Below are 21,953 nucleotides of genomic sequence, written 5' to 3'. Positions count from 1 at the left end.
AAACATATCTCTATGCAGAATTTAATTGCGGTGAATTTTTATTTGGGTGTTTTTGTTGTAAAGTTAAAATCTTCGGAGTTATAGAGCAATAATTGAAAAAAATATGATTTGTCGGCGCCATTTTGTTTATAAAAAAAGTAGCACACTATCTGCGGACTTTGCATACCTATATTATTAATATGGAGGATCTTATAATTCGATTCCAGCAATAAAATTGCTGGTAAATAACTTTTCCATGAATTTTGCTAATTAGCCCAGAGTATAATAAGCATATTATAATAAGGTGAGTAAAAATTCAATTATGTATGTAAACTATAAAAGTATATTCTATAAAATCTGTATAACACTAAAAAACTAAAATATATGTAGTCTATACTTTACATGGAATATTATCTTACACAACAGCCGTCAAAGGTATTGCCTTAAAATTAACAATCGACTCGTCGTCCAATAAATGTTTTTTGTCTTCCTTCTTCTTGTTCTTCCTCTTTCCCTTCTCTCTATTCGTCACTCCATCTTCTTTATCCATCATTCTTATAATTTGAATTTGATCAGATGAGTCAATTGGAGCCACAGATATATCACGAACGGCTCTGAACTGACCACAATTATTGATATGCTCGTTCTCTAAACGGAAAAAGTTCCACACGAACCTTCTAAACACCTCAAGGGGGGCTAAAATGGAAGTCATTAAGTCTCCACTAACATAACCATTCTCAGTCAAATAAAGTGAAACTGCCCATGCAAAACGTAAAATCAGATCCTCTATTATGGCGAAGTAATAGAAAACCTAGAATAATAATATCATTCATTAGTAGTGTTGTTGTGAAGCTATTTTCTTGTGGCATTTTTGCAACGAACTAGTTTTGATGGGAAATAAGTCACAATTTTACTAAAAAAATGATTTTATTAACGTTTCGACGCCCAAATCGGGTGTCGTTGTCAAAATACAAAAAAATATTAATGAATTAAACAAAAATGTTGTTGCTTAGTAAAAAAATTCTTCTAATAATTTATTTAATCTGAATCATTTATATCGGCAATTCAGACATATATTATACATTTTAAAGTAGAAGACTTTAAAATGATATTGCCAATATTCATGAGTTGCGTTCCTGGGACGACTTTATTGAAAGATATTTCATTCGATTACATAAAATCAACCCCAACTCAAGAATATCCGTCACAAAAAAATCATAGCATGTGATCTGTCTTTAAAAAGATAACCACATGCAATGGTGACAGTAAAATTCTCGCGCTAGAGATTCCATAGTAAATCACGAGGGAAAACCAGGAAAAAACCTCGTGATACTATCCCGGCATCGTAAGTATTAGGTCTTACTTTAGTTTACTCTCAAAACTAATATCAAATTCTGACCTTAATATGTACATATGTTATTTTAAATTATAAATAATATTAATAATACATAGATATATAAACAATACTAAAATATAAAATATGTACTAACTCGATATGTTATTTACTTACTAATCCTGGTATTTTCTTTCTATTGACTTCCTCTTTTAGTATGGGTAACCACATCCTACTGCATTCTACCGAGGAATTTGCGACACAATTGGTTTCATTTAGCATAATTAAAGCCGCTTCCTTGATTTTTCTCTTTTTACTATCTGTTTCTTTCAGGACTATACTTGAATCTCTCCAGTGAACTCTATGTTCATTATCCCATGCGTGTTGACATATTTGAGATCTATCAAATTCTCTTTTTTAATATAAGACTGATGTTCACTTATTCTAACGTTTAATGGTCTTTTCACCCAAATAAAATTGTTCGCATTCACAAGATTTTTTATAAATACAATTCTTTGTTCGTTCTTGTTCACTGTTAGGTTTAGTTTTAGATAGAATAGATCTCAACGTGTTGTTGTTTTGAATGTTGTTGAAATGTTGAAATTTTCAACTAAATAATGAATTCTATAAACAAAATGTTGGTCTAGCAATGGGCCCTTCTTTATCTCCATTATTGGCTAATATATTTATGGAGGATTTCGAAACTAATATCATTACCAAACAAAATTTAAAACCCACAGTATGGTGGAGATATGTAGATGATGTGTTTTCAATAATATGGCCTCATAGATCAGAATTGTTGAATACATTCCTAAATATTATAAACGATCAAGAAGAGACAATAAAATTTACAATGGAAAAGGAATATAATAACATCCTAAATTACCTCGTACATATGCCTTATAGATTATCGTAAGGCGTTCGACAGGGTCAAGTGGAGACACTTATGGCGAACACTAAGAGAAGTAGGCGTACCCCAACAAGTAGCGAACACACTACTGGATCAGTTAAAGTGCTTGACACACTTTCAAACTAATTTCATCCCGAACAGACAGGGATGTAGACTATCTCCACAATTATTCAATATTAATGGAGAGCATATTATGAGAAGAGCACTTGAAGGATGGGAAAAAGGCATCTCAATAAATGGTCATAAAATAAACAACCTACGTTTCGCAGATGACACAGCCCTTCTTGCAAATAGTCAAGCAGAGCTGATTGATCTTATACGACTGGTTGAAAACGAAAGTCAAATATTTGGTCGTCTGCAATTAAACATATCAAAGACAAAGATCATGATAGTGGATAGACTACATAACAATCATCCACACATAACCACAATTGATCGGTTTGAGGTTGTGAGTACATATTTATATCTGGGATCATTAATCACAAACACAGGGTCACTACAGGAAGAAATAAAACGTAGATGTGATCTAGCAAAAGTCGCCACAGCAAAAATGACCACAATATGGAAGGACTGTCAAATTTCAAGAGCGTTAAAGATGAGGTTGATCAACTGCTTAATATTCCCAATACTGACCTACGGATGTGAATCTTGGACCCTGAGAAATTCGGAAAGAAGAAAGATAGACGCCACTGAAATGTTCTGTTGGAAACGAATGCTACGAATTCCTTGGACCGACCATAGAACAAATAATTCAATTTTAAGAGAGCTAAAAGTTAGCCAACGACTCTCCAGTAAAGTCCATCTCCAACAATTAAAATACTTTGGACATGTTAAGAGAGCAAACACAGAAAACATGGAAAGACTCATTATACAAGGAAAGGTGGAAGGCCGAAGATCACGTGGAAGATCCCCAACAAGATGGATCGATCAAATTACGGGAATATGCAAAAGACCTATGCATGAGTTAAAAGAAATTTGATAGATATCAAATATGTCAACACGCATTGGATGATGAACATAGAGTTCAGTGGAGAGATTCAAGTATAGTCCTGAAAGAAACAGATAGTAAAAAGAGAAAAATCAAAGAAGCGGCTTTAATTATGCTAAATGAAACCAATTGTGTCGCAAATTCCTCGGTAGAATGCAGTAGGATGTGGTTACCCATACTAAAAGAGGAAGTCAATAGAAAGAAAATACCAGGATTAGTAAGTCAATAACATATCGAGTTAGTACATATTTTATATTTTAGTATTGTTTATATATCTACATATTATTAATATTATTTATGATTTAAAATAACATATGTACATATTAAGGTCAGAATTTGATATTAGTATTGAGAGTAAACTAAAGTAAGACCTAATACTTACGATGTCGGGATAATATCACGAGGTTTTTTCCTGGTTTTCCCTCGTGATTTACTATGGAATCTCTAGCGCGAGAATTTTACTGTCACCATTGCATGTGGTTAGACAGATCACATGTTATGATTTTTTTTGTGACGGATATTCTTGACTTGGGGTTGATTTCATGTAATCGAATGAACTATCTTTCAATAAAGTCGTCCCAGGAACGCAACTCATAAATATTGGCAATATCATTTTAAAGTCTTCTACTTTAAAATGTATAATGTATGTCTGAATTGCCGATATAAATGAGTCAGATTAAATAAATTATTAGAAGAATTTTTTTACTAAGTAACCACATTTTTGTTTAATTCATTAATATTTTTTAGTAAAATTGTGGCTTATTTCCCATCAAAACTAGTTAATCATTAGTACTGTATAGTATCTCAGTTTAATATAATTATTTTCAATATTATTATCTTTTCATACCCCTCGCCCGTTAATTAAATTCTTTTTAAATAGGAATGTCAAAGTACAGACAAATGGAATAAACTGCTTAATAAAATAAATATACTATCGAGTCACCCTGCCAAATGTATCCTCCAAATAAAAGCGCTCTCTCTGAACGAAGTTAAAAAGGAGATAGATACAGCAACTAAACCTACGTAAAGCACCTGGGTACGAACTAATAACAGGAGTAGTATTAACACACCTTCCCCGTAAAGCGGTATTCCTACTTACAACACCATTCAATCGCATCCTAGTATTATCCTATTATCTGGAAACATGCAAAAATCATAATGAAACTAACCTAACAAGCCCCGTCAAGAACCCTCTTCCTACCGACCCATCAGCCTACTACCCATCCCGGGTAAATTTTTTGATAGGTGGTTACTAAGCAGAATAAAATAAGAACATCCGCTTGCACAACATATCCTAACTTACTAAATTGGCTTTCGTCAGAACAACGCGACAACACAAGTTCATACAGGGGCGTAACAGAGGCCCCCGCAGCATGAAACTTGCGGGGGGGGGGCAATATGTCAGGGGCCCCATCTTGTCGTCTAATATATGTAAAAATGTGTTACTGTTATATTATTTTGCGCATACATACGCAACGTTTTTTAAGCAATGCAGTATTGAAAATGAAGTTGCCCATCAGGTAGATACAATATCGTATGTATTTACTGCACGAATAAAGTTGTTCATCTCATAGAATAATACGATGTAATAATGTAGTCGTTTATTAATTTTCTTTCTAATTTATTCTATATTAATACAGATGAAAAATGTGAGTTGTGATAAACAGTGCATAAATATACCAATATCCCAGTAAATGACCGTTTTGAGAGTGTAATTTTCAGCGTCACGACGTATTTGCTTGGCGATTTGGATTTAGATTATATTTATCCTCCACTTCAAAGTTGGAGTTGTGCCGTTGGTTGATTTTACCCGGGGAGTGAAAGTCACCCTGTTCGGTGGTGAAAACTATACGTTTAAAATAAGTCCGGAAATGGATAAATTTACTGATTATAAGCAAATTTTGTTCTATAGAGCTTCTTTATCTAAGTCAATACTCTTCAAGTGACTTACGAGTGAAAATGTTTATTTTTCAACAAAAAACCAAATATTCAGGCGGTTTTTCGCAAATAACTCAAACAATAAGTATTTTATCGAATTCGATATTATCGAAAGCATTTTTATAGCATTTTATAACAAGTTTCTAGCATCAAAACTAAGCGAGTTACGCTCAAAATAAAGTTGGCCCCTTTTTTTGCTAAAAAGACGTGAAAATCTCTCCCTAAGTTGGATCGGTTCGAAGTGTATATTTTTGAACAAAATTGGTTTTATAGTAAAAAAAGTTTTTTTTATTTTAGAAAAATGCCATTTTTTCAAAATAACTTAAAAAGTATTAGTAATGGCGTATCCAGAGAGCCCCCCTCGAGAATTTAAAATAATATAAATTTAAATATGTATTTGCAGTCAAATGTTTTTAGTTTCAAGCACATATCCCGCTTGCTACGAGAAAAATGTTTTTAGCTTTGTGCTGAACGGTAGTAAAGGTTGTGCTGAACGAGGTAAAGTGTGAGGTAACCTAAGCTATGCATGTATCATAAAAAAAGTTCATGCCTCCCCCCTCCCCCAACCCCGAAAATCGATCTTGGATCCGCCCTTGGGTATTAGTGATACGAAAAATCTCAGAGTAAAGAAATCTAGGTTTTGCTTTTTTAAATATTTTGGATTTATTTTGTTTTTCTGTAAGACAAAAATTGATTAAGACATGGCTGTTCAAAATTTGCATACACCCGTAATTAGTGACTCGTAGAGCCCTTTCAAATAAAACCCATTCAAAAGTAAGCACTTTGAACCGGTGAAACTTACCTACAGGTCATATAAAAAAAAAGTTAAGTAATTTGTAAAGCGGTAATGATTAGTTTCATTTGGGGTGCTAAATTTTACCGCTTTACAAATTACTTAACTTTTTTTATATGACCTGTAGGTAAGTTTCACCGGTTCAAAGTGCTTACTTCTGAATGAGTTTTCTTTGAAAGGGCTCTAACGAGTCACTAATTACGAGTGTATGCAAATTTTGAACAGCCATATTAATAGGGAGAGATTTTTACAATTTTTTTTTATCAAAAAAGGCTTTAACTGTATTTTGAGTGTAACTCGCTTAGTTTTGATGATAGAAATTTTTATAAAAAGTAAAAATACCTAAAACTTTTTTTAAACACTTTAAAAAAGTTTTAATGAGTTTTCCCCGAAAATTGCTTCATTTTTTGGTTTTCCACGTTGAAATATTCGATTTGGAATTGGACTAATAAAAACAATTTTTCATGAGCTACAAATTTGCATTTACTTGGTCGATAGACTTTATTTTTGTATAAGCTACATTTTTGCTACTTACGAATACTTACTTTTTGAGTTATTTGCGAGAAATCGCCTGAAAACGTAGTTTTTTTGTTGAATAATGTTGAACATTTAGGTCTGGATCCCGCGTATGAAAAAAAAGTTGATTAATAGCAAGCTGAAAATTTGTTAATAGCTTAAGGGTGTCTAGTGGGACAAACTTTGATATATGGGAACACTGGAACAGGGGAAATTTTAATTGTGGAACAGGTTAAAAATTTGGAACGGTCAGACCACGAAAACGGCACATGTATTTTGTCCGACAGAACAAACTTAAACTCTCCGAACAGAGATTAAACTCTCATGTAAAAATCAGACTGCTATTTATCACCAAATGAGCGTTTTAATGAGTGGAACATGTAGAATATGTCAAATGGCAGGAATTTTGACAGGTGATAAATAGCAGTCTGATTTTTGCATGAGAGTTTAATCTCTGTTCGGAGAGCTTAAGTCTATTATGTCGGACAAAATAAATGTGCCGTTTTCGTGGTCTGACCGTTCCAAATTTTTAACCTGTTCCACAATTAAAACTGCCCCTGTTTCAATGTTCCCATATATCAAAGTTTATCCGACTAGACACCCTTAAGCTATTAACAAATTTTCAGCTTGCTATTAATCAACTTTTTTTTCATACGCGGGATCCAGACCTAATTTTCACTCGTAAATAACTCGAAAAGTATTGACTGGACCACTTCGGTGGTGACATTGAAAATTACACGGTATCTCCGTAATTCACGTTCATTTACTGGGCTATAACACATATAGGTTTTTGTTACACATGTCGCATTTATTAATTTTTTAAAGGGGACCCCATTTCCAAAGGGGGCGATTCATAATGATCTGAACATTTCCTTTGTAAGAGATGAAATACAGCTGGCAGCGACCAACCACGAAAGTCAAACAAGAAACTACGACAATGAACTGATTGAACATCTCTACCAGAATGGACCAATAATCAGAAGACCCTAGCGAACGGGCCCACAAGATTTATTACAACAATGAAATAAACCTATAAGGCAAGGCATCATTGGATGGTCATCCTTCCTTGCTTATAAATTCATTCACATTTACTTAAAACTCTTATATAGAAGTTGATTATCATCAATCAACTAGATCAATTAGAGTCCTGTCCGCGTATTTCCATTTACGTGTTTATTTCAAGACAGTGTGGTTTTGAAATAGACACCGAAACGGTAATACATATTTAGTTCCAAAAAGATGTTGATTTGAAAGAGCCAATCTCCGAAATGTGCACGGGTTTGAACCGAAATATGCGTCGTTGGAATGTTACAAACAAGTGCATAGAACTAGGTCTATTCGTTGCAAGTGCTGTTCAACTTGGCTTTGAGGGTTGTAATGCTGTGTATTTAAATCAATTTAAACGTGATGGAACGGTTTAAAAGTGTTTTTACTAATATCTCACAAGATTTTAAAATTCTGTTGTTTGAACAAAACTCATTTGAAGAAAACAGTAACTATGCAAAGTTCAGTGTTCGTTATCTTATACCGGTAACTACGATGACATTTGGGCTTATATTATTAACAAATTTTCTGCAGAAACCAAAACAAATTGGATAATGAAGAGGCGCTATCCTACACCTATACAATTTGAGTTTCGCAAGATATATGTTTGTCAGCTAGCAGAAAAGAACAAGTCAAAAAACAGAATAAAAGGAGCAACTAGAAACTTCAATTGTAAGGCAGATATAAGTATTAAATTGTTGAAAGCAACAAGCAGTACTTTAAAAACCTCACCATTATTAAAAAGAGGTTTAAATGTTGTGATAGACATTAATTTCACTCATCCACATAAGAGTAAATGTGGCTCAGTCTTTAAGTTTACTACGTTGTGACGATACAAAACGATTATTTATATCATGAATCATATCATGAATTCAGTATTATGGAAAATTGTGAAGAAAATGTTTATATGATGTTAGCTAATGCTCAAAAAAATCCTCTTGATCGTCAAGTAAGTTATTTCTATAAACAATGGCGACTAAAAAATTACGGTAGCAGAGACAGTTTGGATATATTAGAAATTTTAAAAATAAAACAGATAGAACTTCTCGCACTCAACATTAGATTGTTTGTTAAGGAAGATCCTATTATCCCAGGTTACTCCAATAATGCAAAGAGTTTACTTAGCTGGATTAGCTGATGAAATGGTATTCATCGATACAAGTGGATCATGTGATCAAAATAACACGTGCGTAACTTTTATATACGCGGCTACTAAGGTTGTTGCATTACCTATAGCTGTAATTTTATATACAAGTCAATCACAGCATAATAAAATAATTATACTGTTGCTTTTCAAACAGCTGAACAATAATTTTTCAGCTGAAACTAAAATATGTTCTTAATACAATACTAATGGTAGGGGAGCCCAAGCGGGGATTTTTGCAGTTACTCGAGCGCGTCAGATTATCATATGGGGAGAAACCTGGTACCCTGTAGATGTACCTCTACCATATGTTGGCTCTTAACACAGGGGAGTTCGTTAAGGGGGGCCCGAAAAAAAATCTATTCTTCAGAAAACTCGAAATTGTCAGATTAAGATAAGATAAGTTAAGTACATGCAAGAGGTGTATATTACAAAAATCTGACAATTTGAACCGGGCGTAAGGAAATGGGTGAGTCCCAAAGCTTCGCAAGAAAAAAGCGAGTATTTCGAGAAATGAATGACAGATCCAAAAACTTAAAAATTAATTTGCTCAATATTTTTAATCGAATGATACCAAACACGACTTCCCACGGTGAGGGGGGGGGGGTAAATTTAATATTTTAAATACGAATCCCACGATATTTCGCGAAATGAACATCAGATCGAAAAATTGTAAAATACACTTATTCAATATTTTTGAAAAATCTATCGAATGGCACCAAACACGACCCCCCACGGAGGTGGGGTGGGGGTTACTTTAAAATCTTAAATAGGAGCCCCCATTTTTTATTGCAGATTTGGATTCCTTACGTAAAAATAAGTAACTTTTATTCGAAACATTTTTTCGAATGATGGATAGATGGCGTTATTATCGGAAAAAACGATTGTTGAAAATGGAAAATTAAATTAAAAATGGAAAGTCTCCACTAAAATGGAAAACTTGACTTAACTTTTTTTGGTTTTAGGACCTACTCTTCACAACCCAATAGGTCCCCATAACGCTCGAGTGACTGCACATTTAGAATACTTTGCTCCCCTACTATAAAGTTTTATTGTGCATTACTAAAAAATGTATAGGTATCATAATAGTTTACTTTAATACAGGATATTTTGGTACTACTTTGAGTTTTTTGAAAATTTATAAAGGAAAATAGAAGGAAACTTTGGTAACAAAATTGTTTTGTTTCGACCGATCCAACAAATGATATTTGCTATTCTGACGATAGGAGCCATTTGTGATAAACAGTTCAAATAAAATAAAATAACGTTACAATTTAACACGTATTTGTGATAATCTTACGCGCGAAGTTCTTTTACAATCCAGTGCGCATTTCATTATTAAACGTCTTGAAATGTACACGTGTTTGGAAGCATATAAGCTCCACCGTTCCCGTGCCAATTTCAAAACTACCCTGTCTTCAAATGAACACGGAAATGTAAATACGCGTCCTGGCCTCTCTCGGCAAACAACTCCATTCGTTGCAGTCTGTAGCCATTCTACTTTGTAGGGTTACAAAAATATTGCTGTATAGCATCTTACATAAATAAAATGAATTACCTTTGAAGAATAAACTGTTTCCTCCCGCAAGAATGTATTTTCACCAGCTGATTTGTCGAATAATCCCCAATCCATCTTAATATCCCATGTGTATGCATATGTGGAACTGAGTACCTGTGCTGCTATCCAAAGAAACATATACGGATTATCTGAAGGCGTTGCATAATCGTCTAAAAAAATAAATCGAGTGTTTTATTACATCATAATATAACATTTTCGTTTTTGTCAATTTAGTACAGCTCCCGGAGCGAACCATGGCCAATGAGATAAATCCTCTCTGCATAGAGTTTAGGTGGGAGTACGACCGATGACATCGTTTCTCATCGGCCATGGTTCGCTCCAGGATCTGTATGTACATATACTAGTATACGTGGGTGGATGCTTATGGTCGTCCTATACCCTTTCTAAACTAGAATTAATTATCAACAAGAAAATTTCAACACACTTCTTTCATCGATGCTCCAACATTTCGATAGCGTCCTGGAAAAAAATTACTTCGACTGTGTCAAACCACCCATTGACAGTAAACATCACTTCATCATTGGTCAAAATTGTTTTTACAGATAAACAGGGAGAAGTGTACTTTTGAAGTATGTAAAATAAATAATTCCTAGCTGAGCGCTTTCGGCTTATAAAGCCATTTTCAGAGCTATGGTCAAAAAGTTTAAAATACCACTATGAAGAGAGATGGATCACATGTACGATATAAAAATACTTCTATTTCTTATGCAATTATATGTATAACGATTATTTGATCATGGTAAGGTCAAGAAACCCTACCATCTGAAGTGTACGGTGTCAGCATGCACAATGGTGGCATGGAGGATTTTAATTTAAAATTGTTTTTCTCCTAACGTTTTCTTTTAATATTGGAAGCAACCTGCAGTCACTCAGGACGAAATCTGGAGAATACGGTGGGTGTTTCACTATTTCGAACCTGTATCAAGAATGAAGCCATCCATTGCAACGAAGGACTTGCGTCTGGTGCGTTGGTGAAACTACCGTTCGACATTGTCGCCTACAGCTTAGAGAATCGTCAGTTGCTGGTATTTTAACACCAAAAGAAGAGATAGCTGCAGGCCATCAATTATCCTACACCACATGGAGGTCTCTAAATCGACTCATGGCAAATCAAAAATCGCGTCATAGTGTAAATCAAACTTAAAAAGATGGAGCTGTACAGAAGATGACCAGTGCGACTGCGGTGAAGTGCAAAAACCCGAAAATATATTGGTTTGCACGAACTTGACCCAAGCATGCACTCACCTTGACCTAATGGCAGCTAATGATGGGGTCATCCAAGTGGCGAAACATTGGCAGTATCAAATCTAAAGAAGTGATCCGGACACGAATAAGTACCTAAAACTATTTTTTTTAATCCCTTCACCATCCAAAGTTATTTATACTAGGTTGTTCAATAAGTCTTGCGGTTGGATAAGAGAGGGGGTTGCTACTAGCCTAATTTTTTTTGGTATGTTGGTACACTCTTCATATGAACGTATGTGAAGTTTTATTTCAATCTGCCAATTCATTATTTTTTTAGAAGCCATTTATAACGACGAGTCACAGTACTTTTTACAATGGAAATAATCAAGTATCTTGCAGTGATTGAATTTTTATTTTTGGAATGTTTAAAGGCAAAGCAAATTTATGAACGAATGTTGAAAGTGTATAAGGACTCTCCGCCTTCAATTATTACTGTAGAAAGTGAGTTGCTCAATTTAAACGTGGTCGTTCAAGCCTTGAAGACGATCCACGTCAAAGACGCCCAAAAACAGCAAGACCACCAGAAACCGTAGAAAAAACACAGGATGGTATTGGAAACTCGTCGAGTAACTGAATATGATTTAGTAGAATCTCTAGGCAGCTCATTCGGCAGCGTAAGCAATATTTTGGCCGAAGTATTGGGTTTCAAAAAGCTGTGGTCACAATGGGTGCCGCATTTGCTGACAACGGACCACAAACACATTCGAATGCGACTTTCTCAGCAATATTTAGGGCGTTTTCGAAAGGATAAAGTAGATTTTGTGCGTCGATTCATCACAATGGATGAGACTTGGTCTATCACCATGATCCTGAATCAAAACAAAAGGTTAAAAAGTGGTAGAATCTGGTTTTTCGGCCCCAAAACGAGTTTGTGTCCAGAAATCGACCAAGAAGATTTTAGCATCAGTTTTTGGGATGTGAAAGAAATTTCTTTTGTGGATTACTTGCAAACTGATAAAACAATAAATTCTGGATGTTATGGTAACCATTTAGTCCAGCTGAAGGAAAAAAATCGTGAAAAAAGACCCGGTTTGCAAAAGAAAAAAATCCTTTCTCATCAGGACAATGCAGCGTGTTATGAGTATTTTACCAATGGCTGAAATCCATGAATTAAAGTTCGAATTGTGAGAGCATCCACAGTATTAATCAGATTTGATTCCTAGCGACTTTCATTTGTTTCAATACCTAAAAAAAGTATGCGTGGAAAGCGTTTTTCATCAAATGATGTGTATATAACAGCTGTGGAAGCGTATTTTGCAGTCCTTCCTGATTCTACCGTCAGGGATGAAACTAATAAATTGAAATCTCCTTGGAACAAGTGTATTGATGTTCAGGGAGATTATACTGAATAATAAAGTGTATTTCAAGTCATAAAATTGTGTTTTTCTTATCGAACCGCAAAACTTATTGAACAACCTAGTAGTTCTGATATTACACAACGAGAAAGAATGAACGAGATGGAGCCGTCGAAGCAAAATAACCAAACACCGAATGGAGTGAGGAAAAGAGGCAGTTTCAGAGCACGATTTAAGGACCATGTGGAAGACGACTTACGGGTGTTAAGAGTACGAAATTGGAAAAATTAGGCGAAGGGTAGGAAGAAGTCGAAGCTGATCCTAATCAGGTTAAGACCCACTATGGTTTGTAAGCCAATGAGAACATTATTTAAATAGAGGTATTAGCCAAATAAAATAACTTCCAATACAGAAGTAAAAACTTCGAGATGTATTCTGGTATAAAATCGTTTATTTAAAACTATAAAATGTCATGGATTGCAAAACGTTTTCGTTCTATACAGAACATCTTCAGTGCCTAGAATGAAGTATTTCCACGTTAGTTTAAAGCAAAAGGTTAAAATTGTGACTGTTAAAATGAAAAATGTGGGAATACTTACATCCTGCCGAGTAGTTTGAAACTAGCACACTGTAAATAGTGTTAACCTCATCGTATATGGTTTACATAATATCATATATTAAAATTTTATGACTACAAGTCGATGTTGATAGATAAAGTGGAACACATGCTAAAAGGGTGCCATGGTTCCCTGCTCGAAGATGCTAGGTACTTGCCAATTCAATGGGCACGACCAACTGAGAAATTAGGAAGTGGATATACAATTTGACAAGAGTGACATGACATGACAAGATAAAGCCAATTTTTGGTTAAAGTTTCATTTGATTTTGGATTTTTTAATAAAATGCAATGGTTTGTCTGCAAAAATAATTTAAATTATTTGAATAATAAAATTCTTTTGTAAAGTTTAAATTAGCAACTCTCTATTCCAGAATAACTTATAGATTCATTAAATTTAATGCAGATATATTTCATGGTTTAAGTTGTGACGTCATCGAATGTGAAATGACGAGATGAAGGTTGAGTTTTGTTGAAACAAGGAAATACACTACATAATAAAAGATAATTAGACTTGCGTGGAAAAACAAAGCTAAACAAACCAAAAAACCAGAATTTAAGAGTATTTTTATGTGATGTACTGTTGGTTGCCTAACAAGGCAAGCAGGCAACAGGTTGAAGGTAAACGGTAGAATATTGTGAGAAAACAGTATATATACAAAGGTGGCTATTTATTGTGTTAGATTTATTAGTATACTATTGCAATGAATAATTATGTCTGTTAAAAGTTGGAAAATAATTGTTGACAAAATTAAATAACTAAAGATTACTGTTAGTGAGGTAGATATATGTGTGTATGTAATAATATAATAAAATTAAACTATGTGACATAAAGTCTAATTCATCTTTATGTAGTTTTGGAAGGACTGAATGAATTGGAAGTAATGTATCTTGATAGGCTACCGACGTAGATTAGTGAATAAAATAATTAGAATGAGAGCTACCAATATAGGTCAAATTGTGGGTTGGTGTCAGTATGTAAAGAAGAATAAGTATTGAATAAGTATATGAAATAGAGAAGTATGAGATTGATTTCTATTGGTGATAGTGGAGTGAACAGACTGAACTAAATGAAATATATTTAAGTGCAGAACTTTATGAACGTATGTGATTGCAACTGAAATCAAACAAATGTAAAATGTGAAAAAATTATTTTAAATTGGGATAAATGGATATTGGAAGTTGCCTGATATGAATGGAAATGAAAAGATAGATGAAAAAAAAAAGAATAGTGAATGCATTAAAACTTAAATGTTATAGTCTGAAAGAAGTTTGACTGAATGGGTCATAATGGATGTAGGTGTGCAGTATCCTATTGTTAAGTAAAGTCTAAGAATCTAAGAAGAAAGAAGTGACAGAATGTTACCAAGTAAGGAAAGTGATATATATGACAGACCAGAGTGATTGGCTGTATGGTGTTTTTTTTATTGTAAACGGAGATGAGAGAAAATGAGTAAGTAACATAACAGGCAACAGGATACAAGGAGTGATAAGGTACATTAAATTTTAACTTCCTTACCTTTGTAAACTGATTTTAGTGTTCCAAAAATGACAACGAGGAAAGTAGTTGAGTATTTTCCGGCATTAACTAAATGTGGGAAGGCATCTTTGGAATCATAGTATCTTCTTAAACATTGTGCAAAACGTAACCACGCTGGAATACAATTAACTATAGGCCTTATGGTAAAATTTCTTTCCATACATTGAGCCGTATCTAAAAAACAATTCAGAGATTAAAGCCGAAACCAGACTAAATATTCGGAAAAAATACACATAGTTTCAAAAGTTATGCATCACCCCTCGTATTCACGATGTTTACGCTTTTATAAATCCGTATCTTTATCACATATTTAATGGGCTTTTTTATTAAAAATATACCATTTTTGGTTTTTTATTTTATTTGATTACCCATTTAATTGCCTGGTTTTGGCAAGGTGTAAACATTTGAAAAATTTAGTCTGTTGAAATTTTTGAAAACGTGATCAAAAATGAATCGTACTTTAATTTCTGAGTTGGACCGTATAAGAATTATCGATTTAGTTGAAGAAGGCCATTCACAGCGGTTGGTGGCGGAAATAGTGGGTGTTTCCCAAGTGATGTCTCACGGATATGGAATAGGTTCCTGAAGACAAACTCGATACCGAATAGAGCTCGGTCTGGTAGACCCCGAGTTACCAATGATCGACAGAATAGATATATCAGAATTTACATCGGTAGAAATTCTTCTATGTCTGTACCAGCCCTCCAAGAGAATTCAGGCATGTTACAGGAGTCAGAGTATCGTTGGCTACAATAAGAAGAAAAATTTTAGACTCAGGTTTGAGGAGTCGTCGACCAATAAGAATTCCACGTGTTTTGGACCGCCTCCAGTGGGCTCAAGAACACATACAGCTCTCCCAACAGTTTTGGAATTTTGTGCTTTTTTTAGACGAGACCAGAATCTGTTTAAATAGTGATAACCGGCGAATTCGTGTGTGGCTAGTTGTGCAGCTCTTGTTGGCTCTCGCCATGCACGAATTCGCCGGTTATCACTATTTAAAGAGATTCTGGTCTCGTCTGAAAAAAGCACAAAATCCAAAACTGTTGGGGGAGCTGTATGTGTTCTTGAGCCCACTGAAGGCGGTCCAAAACATGTCTAGGTTGTAGCTGAGGAACTCTTATTGGTCGACGACTCCAAAAACCTGAGTCTAAAATTCTTCTTCTTATTGTAGACAACGATATTCTGACTCCTGTAGCATGCCTGAATTCTCTTTGGAGGTCTGGTACAGGCATAGAGAATTTCTACGGATGGAAATTCTGATATATACATTCTGTCGATCATTGGTAACTCGGGGTTTACCAGACCGAGCTCTATTCCGTATCGAGTTTGTCTCCAGGAACCTATTCCATATCCGTGAGGCATCACTCTGAGAAACACCCACTCTTTCCTCCATGAACCGCTGTGAATGGCCTTCTTCAACTAAATCAATGATTCTTATACGGTCCAACTCAGAAATTAAAGTACGATTCATTTTTAAGCACGTTTTCAAAAATTTCACCAGAATAAATTTTTCAAATGTTTACACCTTGGCAAAACCAGGTCAATTAAATGGGTATTCAAATAAAATAAAAAACCAAAAAAGGTATATTTTTTATAAAAAAGGCCCATTAAATATTTGATAAAGATACGGATTCATAAAAGCGTAAACATCGTGAATACGAGAGGTGATGCATAACTTTTGAGACTATGCGTATTTATAAAATATACTAATATTAAATATACCTTTATAAAAGGTACATATATTTAATTGAAAATTTCCTTTTGGGCTACATCACAGAACGTTTTGGAACTAAATATTTTATCATCAGTGCTGGTAACAGGTTTTACATGCTTGTGCTACCAAAATATATGGATAAAAACCCTTTAAATGTTATACAGTTATAGAAAATTATAAAGTTGTTTATATAATATTAGGTGTTTTAAACAGGTTTTACATGCTTGAGCCATTTACTATGTACAGGGTTTCTCATTATATTTTGACCCCCACTTATTTTCCTTAATTTCGGGAATACAAAAAAAGTTTCAAATAAAAGTTGTATTATTTTATCTGTACCGACCAACAGTGTAGCAACAGACCAAATTTTGTATACAGGGAGTGCCCAATAAAATGCATCTTCAATATTTCAAATGGGACACCCTGTATTTTTTTATAGTTTTGTTCTATAATGGCGTAAGGTACTACTATACTATACTAAGATAAGAAAAAAATATATTTAGAAAGTCAACAAAATTAATGACTTACAGTACTACATTTAAGATACAATACTACATTTAAGATTACAATAGATGCTCAAAGTGCCCTCCATTGTTATCAATGCACAAGTAATATCTTCGTCTCAAATTTCCTATGGTTACCCTTTTGTAGTACCATACGCCATTATAGAACAAAACTAATGCTACACTATGTTATATATTTGTAATGCAGGGCTACTCAAAACTATAAAAAAATACAGGGTGTCCCATTTGAAATATTGAAGATGCATTTTATTGGGCACTCCCTGTATACAAAATTTGGTCTGTTGCTACACTGTTGGTCGGTACAGATAAAATAATACAACTTTTATTTGAAACTTTTTTTTGTATTCCCGAAATTAAGGAAAATAAGTGGGGGTCAAAATATAATGAGAACCCCTGTACACTTAATTTCATATAAACATGTAAATTTTCTACAACTTTATATCATTTAAAGGGTTTACGTCCATATATTTTGGAGGCTCAAGCAAATAAAACCTGTTTACCGCACTGGTAATGAACTCTTTAGTTCGAAGACGTTGTGTGATGTAGCCCGAAAGGGGTTTTTAAATTAAATATACCTTTTATAAAGGATTTTAACTAATTTTTTGTGATTGATGGTCTGCAGCCGACTACATAAAACTCTTTTTCCTTGTGGATTTTATAATAAAAGGTGAAACACTAGAAATTATTCTAGTTTTAAAACCAGTATAAAACTAAAAAGCGGTAAACTAAAAGTACTACGTACCTCCCGCTACAAGCCAATCTCCGTTAGTAAAATAGAAACATGTTAAGAACTGGAAATCCAAAAATGCTGCTGCTAAGCTGTTAAGTTGATCTGCAAGCCAGAAATCCGCAAATTCAACACGGAAAAAAGGAGCTCCAAACATGCGGCCCTAGCAATTCAAATAAAAGTAATGTGTTAGTAGAGATTTTTTACCACATTAGCATTTAAAAACATACCAATCATGTTTATGCTCATTATTACAAAAAAAGAAAAAAGGAGTATGTTCGAAAACTATAAGCTTCGTTTTGTTGCTCTTGGATAAAACTTATTGAGTTTTAGCCAATGTTGTCTTTATTTCGTATTACATACATTTTAAACATCATTAGTAGTTGCTCCCAAAGCAACGATGGTATGAGCACTTTAGAAAGTTGTTAAACGAAGAACACGAGAGGACAATCGGATCCCATAATATGTAATAATCTTGTTATGGGTGTACTGACAGGGAAGGTAAATAATGGGGCACCTTGGTCAATGCTCTTTACTGATATCGTGTTACTAGAGGAGAGCAAAGAAGCAGAAAAAGAAGATGGAGGTAGCTGAAATGAGAATGTTACGGTTAATGCTGGGTAAGACCAGAAGGGACAGGATCAGGAACGATGTGATTAGGGAAAGAGCCCTACTAGCCCGATCAAAGAACAATCTGACCCAAAAAAAAATAAAGGAAGGATGAAAATTTGGTAATGGGTAGTTCAAATTGTCTATTATTATATAAGAAAATGTTTACAATTCTACATCTCTAGACCCCATCTCGAAGGTGAAAAAGATATATTCAAAATAAGACTGGAATTGGATAAAATGACTAATTCCCAACAACTTTTGTTCTAGAGTTTTTTCGCTAAGTCAATACTTTTCGAGTTATTTACGAGTGAATATGTTTTGTTTTGCGAGTGAATATGTTATATTTTAAACAAAAAAAAAACTTGTTTTTGTGCGGTTTTTCGGAGATAACTCAAAAAATAAGTACTTCATCGAAAAAATAATCTTAGCAAAAATATAGCTTATAAAAAATTGAAAAAAAATGGTGTATGCTGTATGCATGAGGTCTTTAGACCCAGTAGAAGCATAGTTGTAGCTAATGAAAAGTAGGTTCTTCTTCCGAAAATTCATTTCAACTTTTTTAAAGTATTTAAAAAAAGGTTTATTTTTGTTTTTTAAAAAAACTTATTCGTTTTATTAAAAAAACATTAAAAGTAAGTGAGTTACGCTCAAAATATTGTTGGTCACTTTTATTTTTTGGTAAAAAAAATCGCAAAAATCACCCCCTAATTAGCATCACAAATAAATTTTATCATTACCACTTGACAAGTTACTTTGCTTATTTTTGAAAAAGCTGTAGTTGAAATGGCTTGAACGAGTAGGTAACTAATCACGAGTTAAGGCAAATTTTGAACAGCCATAGCATAACCAATAAGTTAATTCCATAAAAAATTCAATTTTTTTTCAAAATAAAAAAAAATGTTTTATTTTAAACCCAATTTTTTTCAAAAATGAGCACTTTGAACCAATGAAACTTAACTTTACGTTAAGTTAACTTAACGTTAAACAACACATAAGTAACTTGTGAAGCGGTAACGATTAATTTCTTTTTTGGAAGCTAATTAGGGGGTGATTTTCGCGAGTTTTTTAGCAAAAAATGAACAAGACCAGCAATATTTTGAGCGTAACTCACTTACTTTTAATGTTGGAAGTTTTAAAAAAAAACAAAAATAAACCTTTTTTTAAACACTTTAAAAAAGTTGTAATGAATTTTCCCCGAAAAAGAGCTCCGTTTTTGGGACTTTTCCTACCCTACTTGGTTTGGTTTGGAACCCTACTTTTCATTAGCTACAACTCTGCTTCTACTGGGTCTACAGACCTCACGTATACACGATTTTTTTCAGTTTTTTATAAGCTATATTTTTGTTAAGAATATTTTTTTCGCTAAAATACTTACTTTTTGAGTTATTTGCGAAAAATAGTCCAAAAACATGTTTTTTTTTGTTAAAAATGAACATATTCAGTCGAAAAGTATTAACTTAGTGAAAAAACTCTAAAGAACAAAAGTTACTTAGAATTAGTCATTTTATACAATTTCGGACTTATTTTGAACGTATATTTTATCACCCCCGAGAAAATATTTTTCACCCCGTATTTCCCAATTTTTGTAAAATGGAGGGGATGTAGAATTGTAAACTTTTTCTTATATAATAATAGACAATTTTAACTACCTATTCTCAAATTTTCATCCTTCCTTTATTTTTTTTGAGGTTTTCGTCAAATTTTGTGTTCCCTGATCGAGCTATACAGAAAACTACAGATTCAAAAAAGATTCAAGAACAAAGACTGCAATGGTTTGGTAACGTTAGACGTAATGGTAGGTGAGCAAAGTATGCTAAATGTGCAATCACTCGAGCGCTTTGGGGACTTATTGTGTTGTTAAGAGTAAAAGGTGAGGAAGTGAAAGGGAAAAGGTGAGGAAGAAGAAGAATTAGTTGCTCCAATGCTCAACAAGTTGGTATATTGCATACAAACTGCGCACATTAGAAAAGATATATTATGTCAGGTTCACTTAAACAAAATTGAAAAAAATATTAAAGTAAAGTTATTAAGGCTCTTAAAATTCCAAAATTATGAAAAAGTTTAATTATACTTACACAAATACGAAGAAACCAAAATCTAGCGTCGTGTCTAAATATTTTCAGAGGATTAACCAGGAACACTATCATTATCACAGTCAAAACAAGTGGATTGACATATGGAGGAATACTTAAAGTTGCGCTGTACAAAAAATTTAGTAAACTAACTGCCCAAACAACTCCAAATATGGCAGCTAGCTCCATAAGATGTTGTTCGGATACGTGATTTCTTGGATCTAGCTCGAAGATAAGTACATGATTCACTCCCGATGATCTCCATCCATAAATGTTAACGCCGATTAAAAAAAGTAATTCTATTACTAAAAGGGGGCCTCTGTAGAGACGGAAAGCTATTTTTAAGTTTTCAGTGGTGCCTTCATGGAATACGGCTGAAACGAAAATTAAACATGTATTATTGAAATGAAAACTTCTAGTCAGACTTGAGAAAAATATGCTCTTCTAGATCAGGATATTTATAAAAATCTTAACTTCAGATCAGCATAAAATCGGTTAATAATGTAATGTATTTGGCGTAGCATGTGCAACTTACGATAATATATTAATTACAAAAATTATACACTCGGATGCAAAAAAACGCAACCGAGAAAATTTTGGTCAAATTTAAAGTATTTAGCTTTTTTATTTTTAGCCCTATTTTGATGATTTTTTAGCACACTGTGTATAAATTTATAAATTTTAATTTGGTATAGTCAGTTTTTTGATAAAATTTTATCATTTGACTTATTGTAAGGGGTTAATTAAAACGTGGTTCTTTTATCCTAACTTTGAAACATCCTATGGAATAATTCCGTTTGCGAATTTTCGTAAAACCTTATTTTTCGGTTGCAACCATGTCTCCTAAGCATTGTGTTTTTTGGTTCATATCAAAATATGCCTTGTAGACCGGGCAGTATCGTCGCCCCCGCTAGCGAAATTATTCCGATTCGATTTTTTTGCACAAACTTACTCAAAAAGAGGTCCTTATAACATAGCCACAGGGTGCCGGGCGGTGCCGTGGTCGAAAAATTGTTTAAACAATTTTTTTAAAACAAATTCACAAAAATAATTTTTTCATTTCGAACAAAATTTTTTTTAGATAAATTGGTTTATTCTGAGCAAAAAAGGTCTCTTGTCATTTTTTTCTAAAATTGATTGTTGTCGAGTTATATGCGATTAAAAATTTGAAGAATGCGAAAATGGCCATTTTCAACGCTTAATAACTCGATTAAGCATTATTATTATGTAATTCAAAAAGTCACAAAATCAAGTTTCAAATCGCTTCTTCAAGGTGCTGAAGAGATTTTTGTCATTATTTTATTAGAAAGCTGTTATTTTTAATTAACAACAATTAATAACAATTAGCGCTATAGTCCAGGATTTATCGTCGCCCCCGTTAGTG

General features: G+C 33.6%; 1 protein-coding gene across 1 annotated transcript in view; it reads right to left on the bottom strand.

The window, feature by feature from the left end:
- Positions 1-299: 299 nt before the first annotated feature.
- The window catches only part of LOC126885727 (xenotropic and polytropic retrovirus receptor 1), a 61,689-nt gene continuing 40,035 nt past the window's right edge, over positions 300-21,953 (bottom strand). Inside the window, exons 4-8 of the mRNA XM_050652496.1 lie at positions 20,573-20,943; positions 17,901-18,048; positions 14,900-15,094; positions 10,204-10,373; positions 300-790 (exon numbers count right to left, since the gene is read on the bottom strand). Coding sequence (XP_050508453.1) covers positions 395-790; positions 10,204-10,373; positions 14,900-15,094; positions 17,901-18,048; positions 20,573-20,943 — 1,280 coding nt within the window. The 3' untranslated portion in view covers positions 300-394. The remainder of the gene's footprint in view (positions 791-10,203; positions 10,374-14,899; positions 15,095-17,900; positions 18,049-20,572; positions 20,944-21,953) is intronic.

The sequence above is a fragment of the Diabrotica virgifera genome, chromosome 5, assembly GCF_917563875.1.
Source record: "Diabrotica virgifera virgifera chromosome 5, PGI_DIABVI_V3a".
Lineage (NCBI taxonomy): Eukaryota > Metazoa > Arthropoda > Insecta > Coleoptera > Chrysomelidae > Diabrotica > Diabrotica virgifera.
The sequence above is the reverse complement of the archived record's forward strand: the minus strand, read 5'-3'. Positions and strand labels throughout refer to the sequence as shown.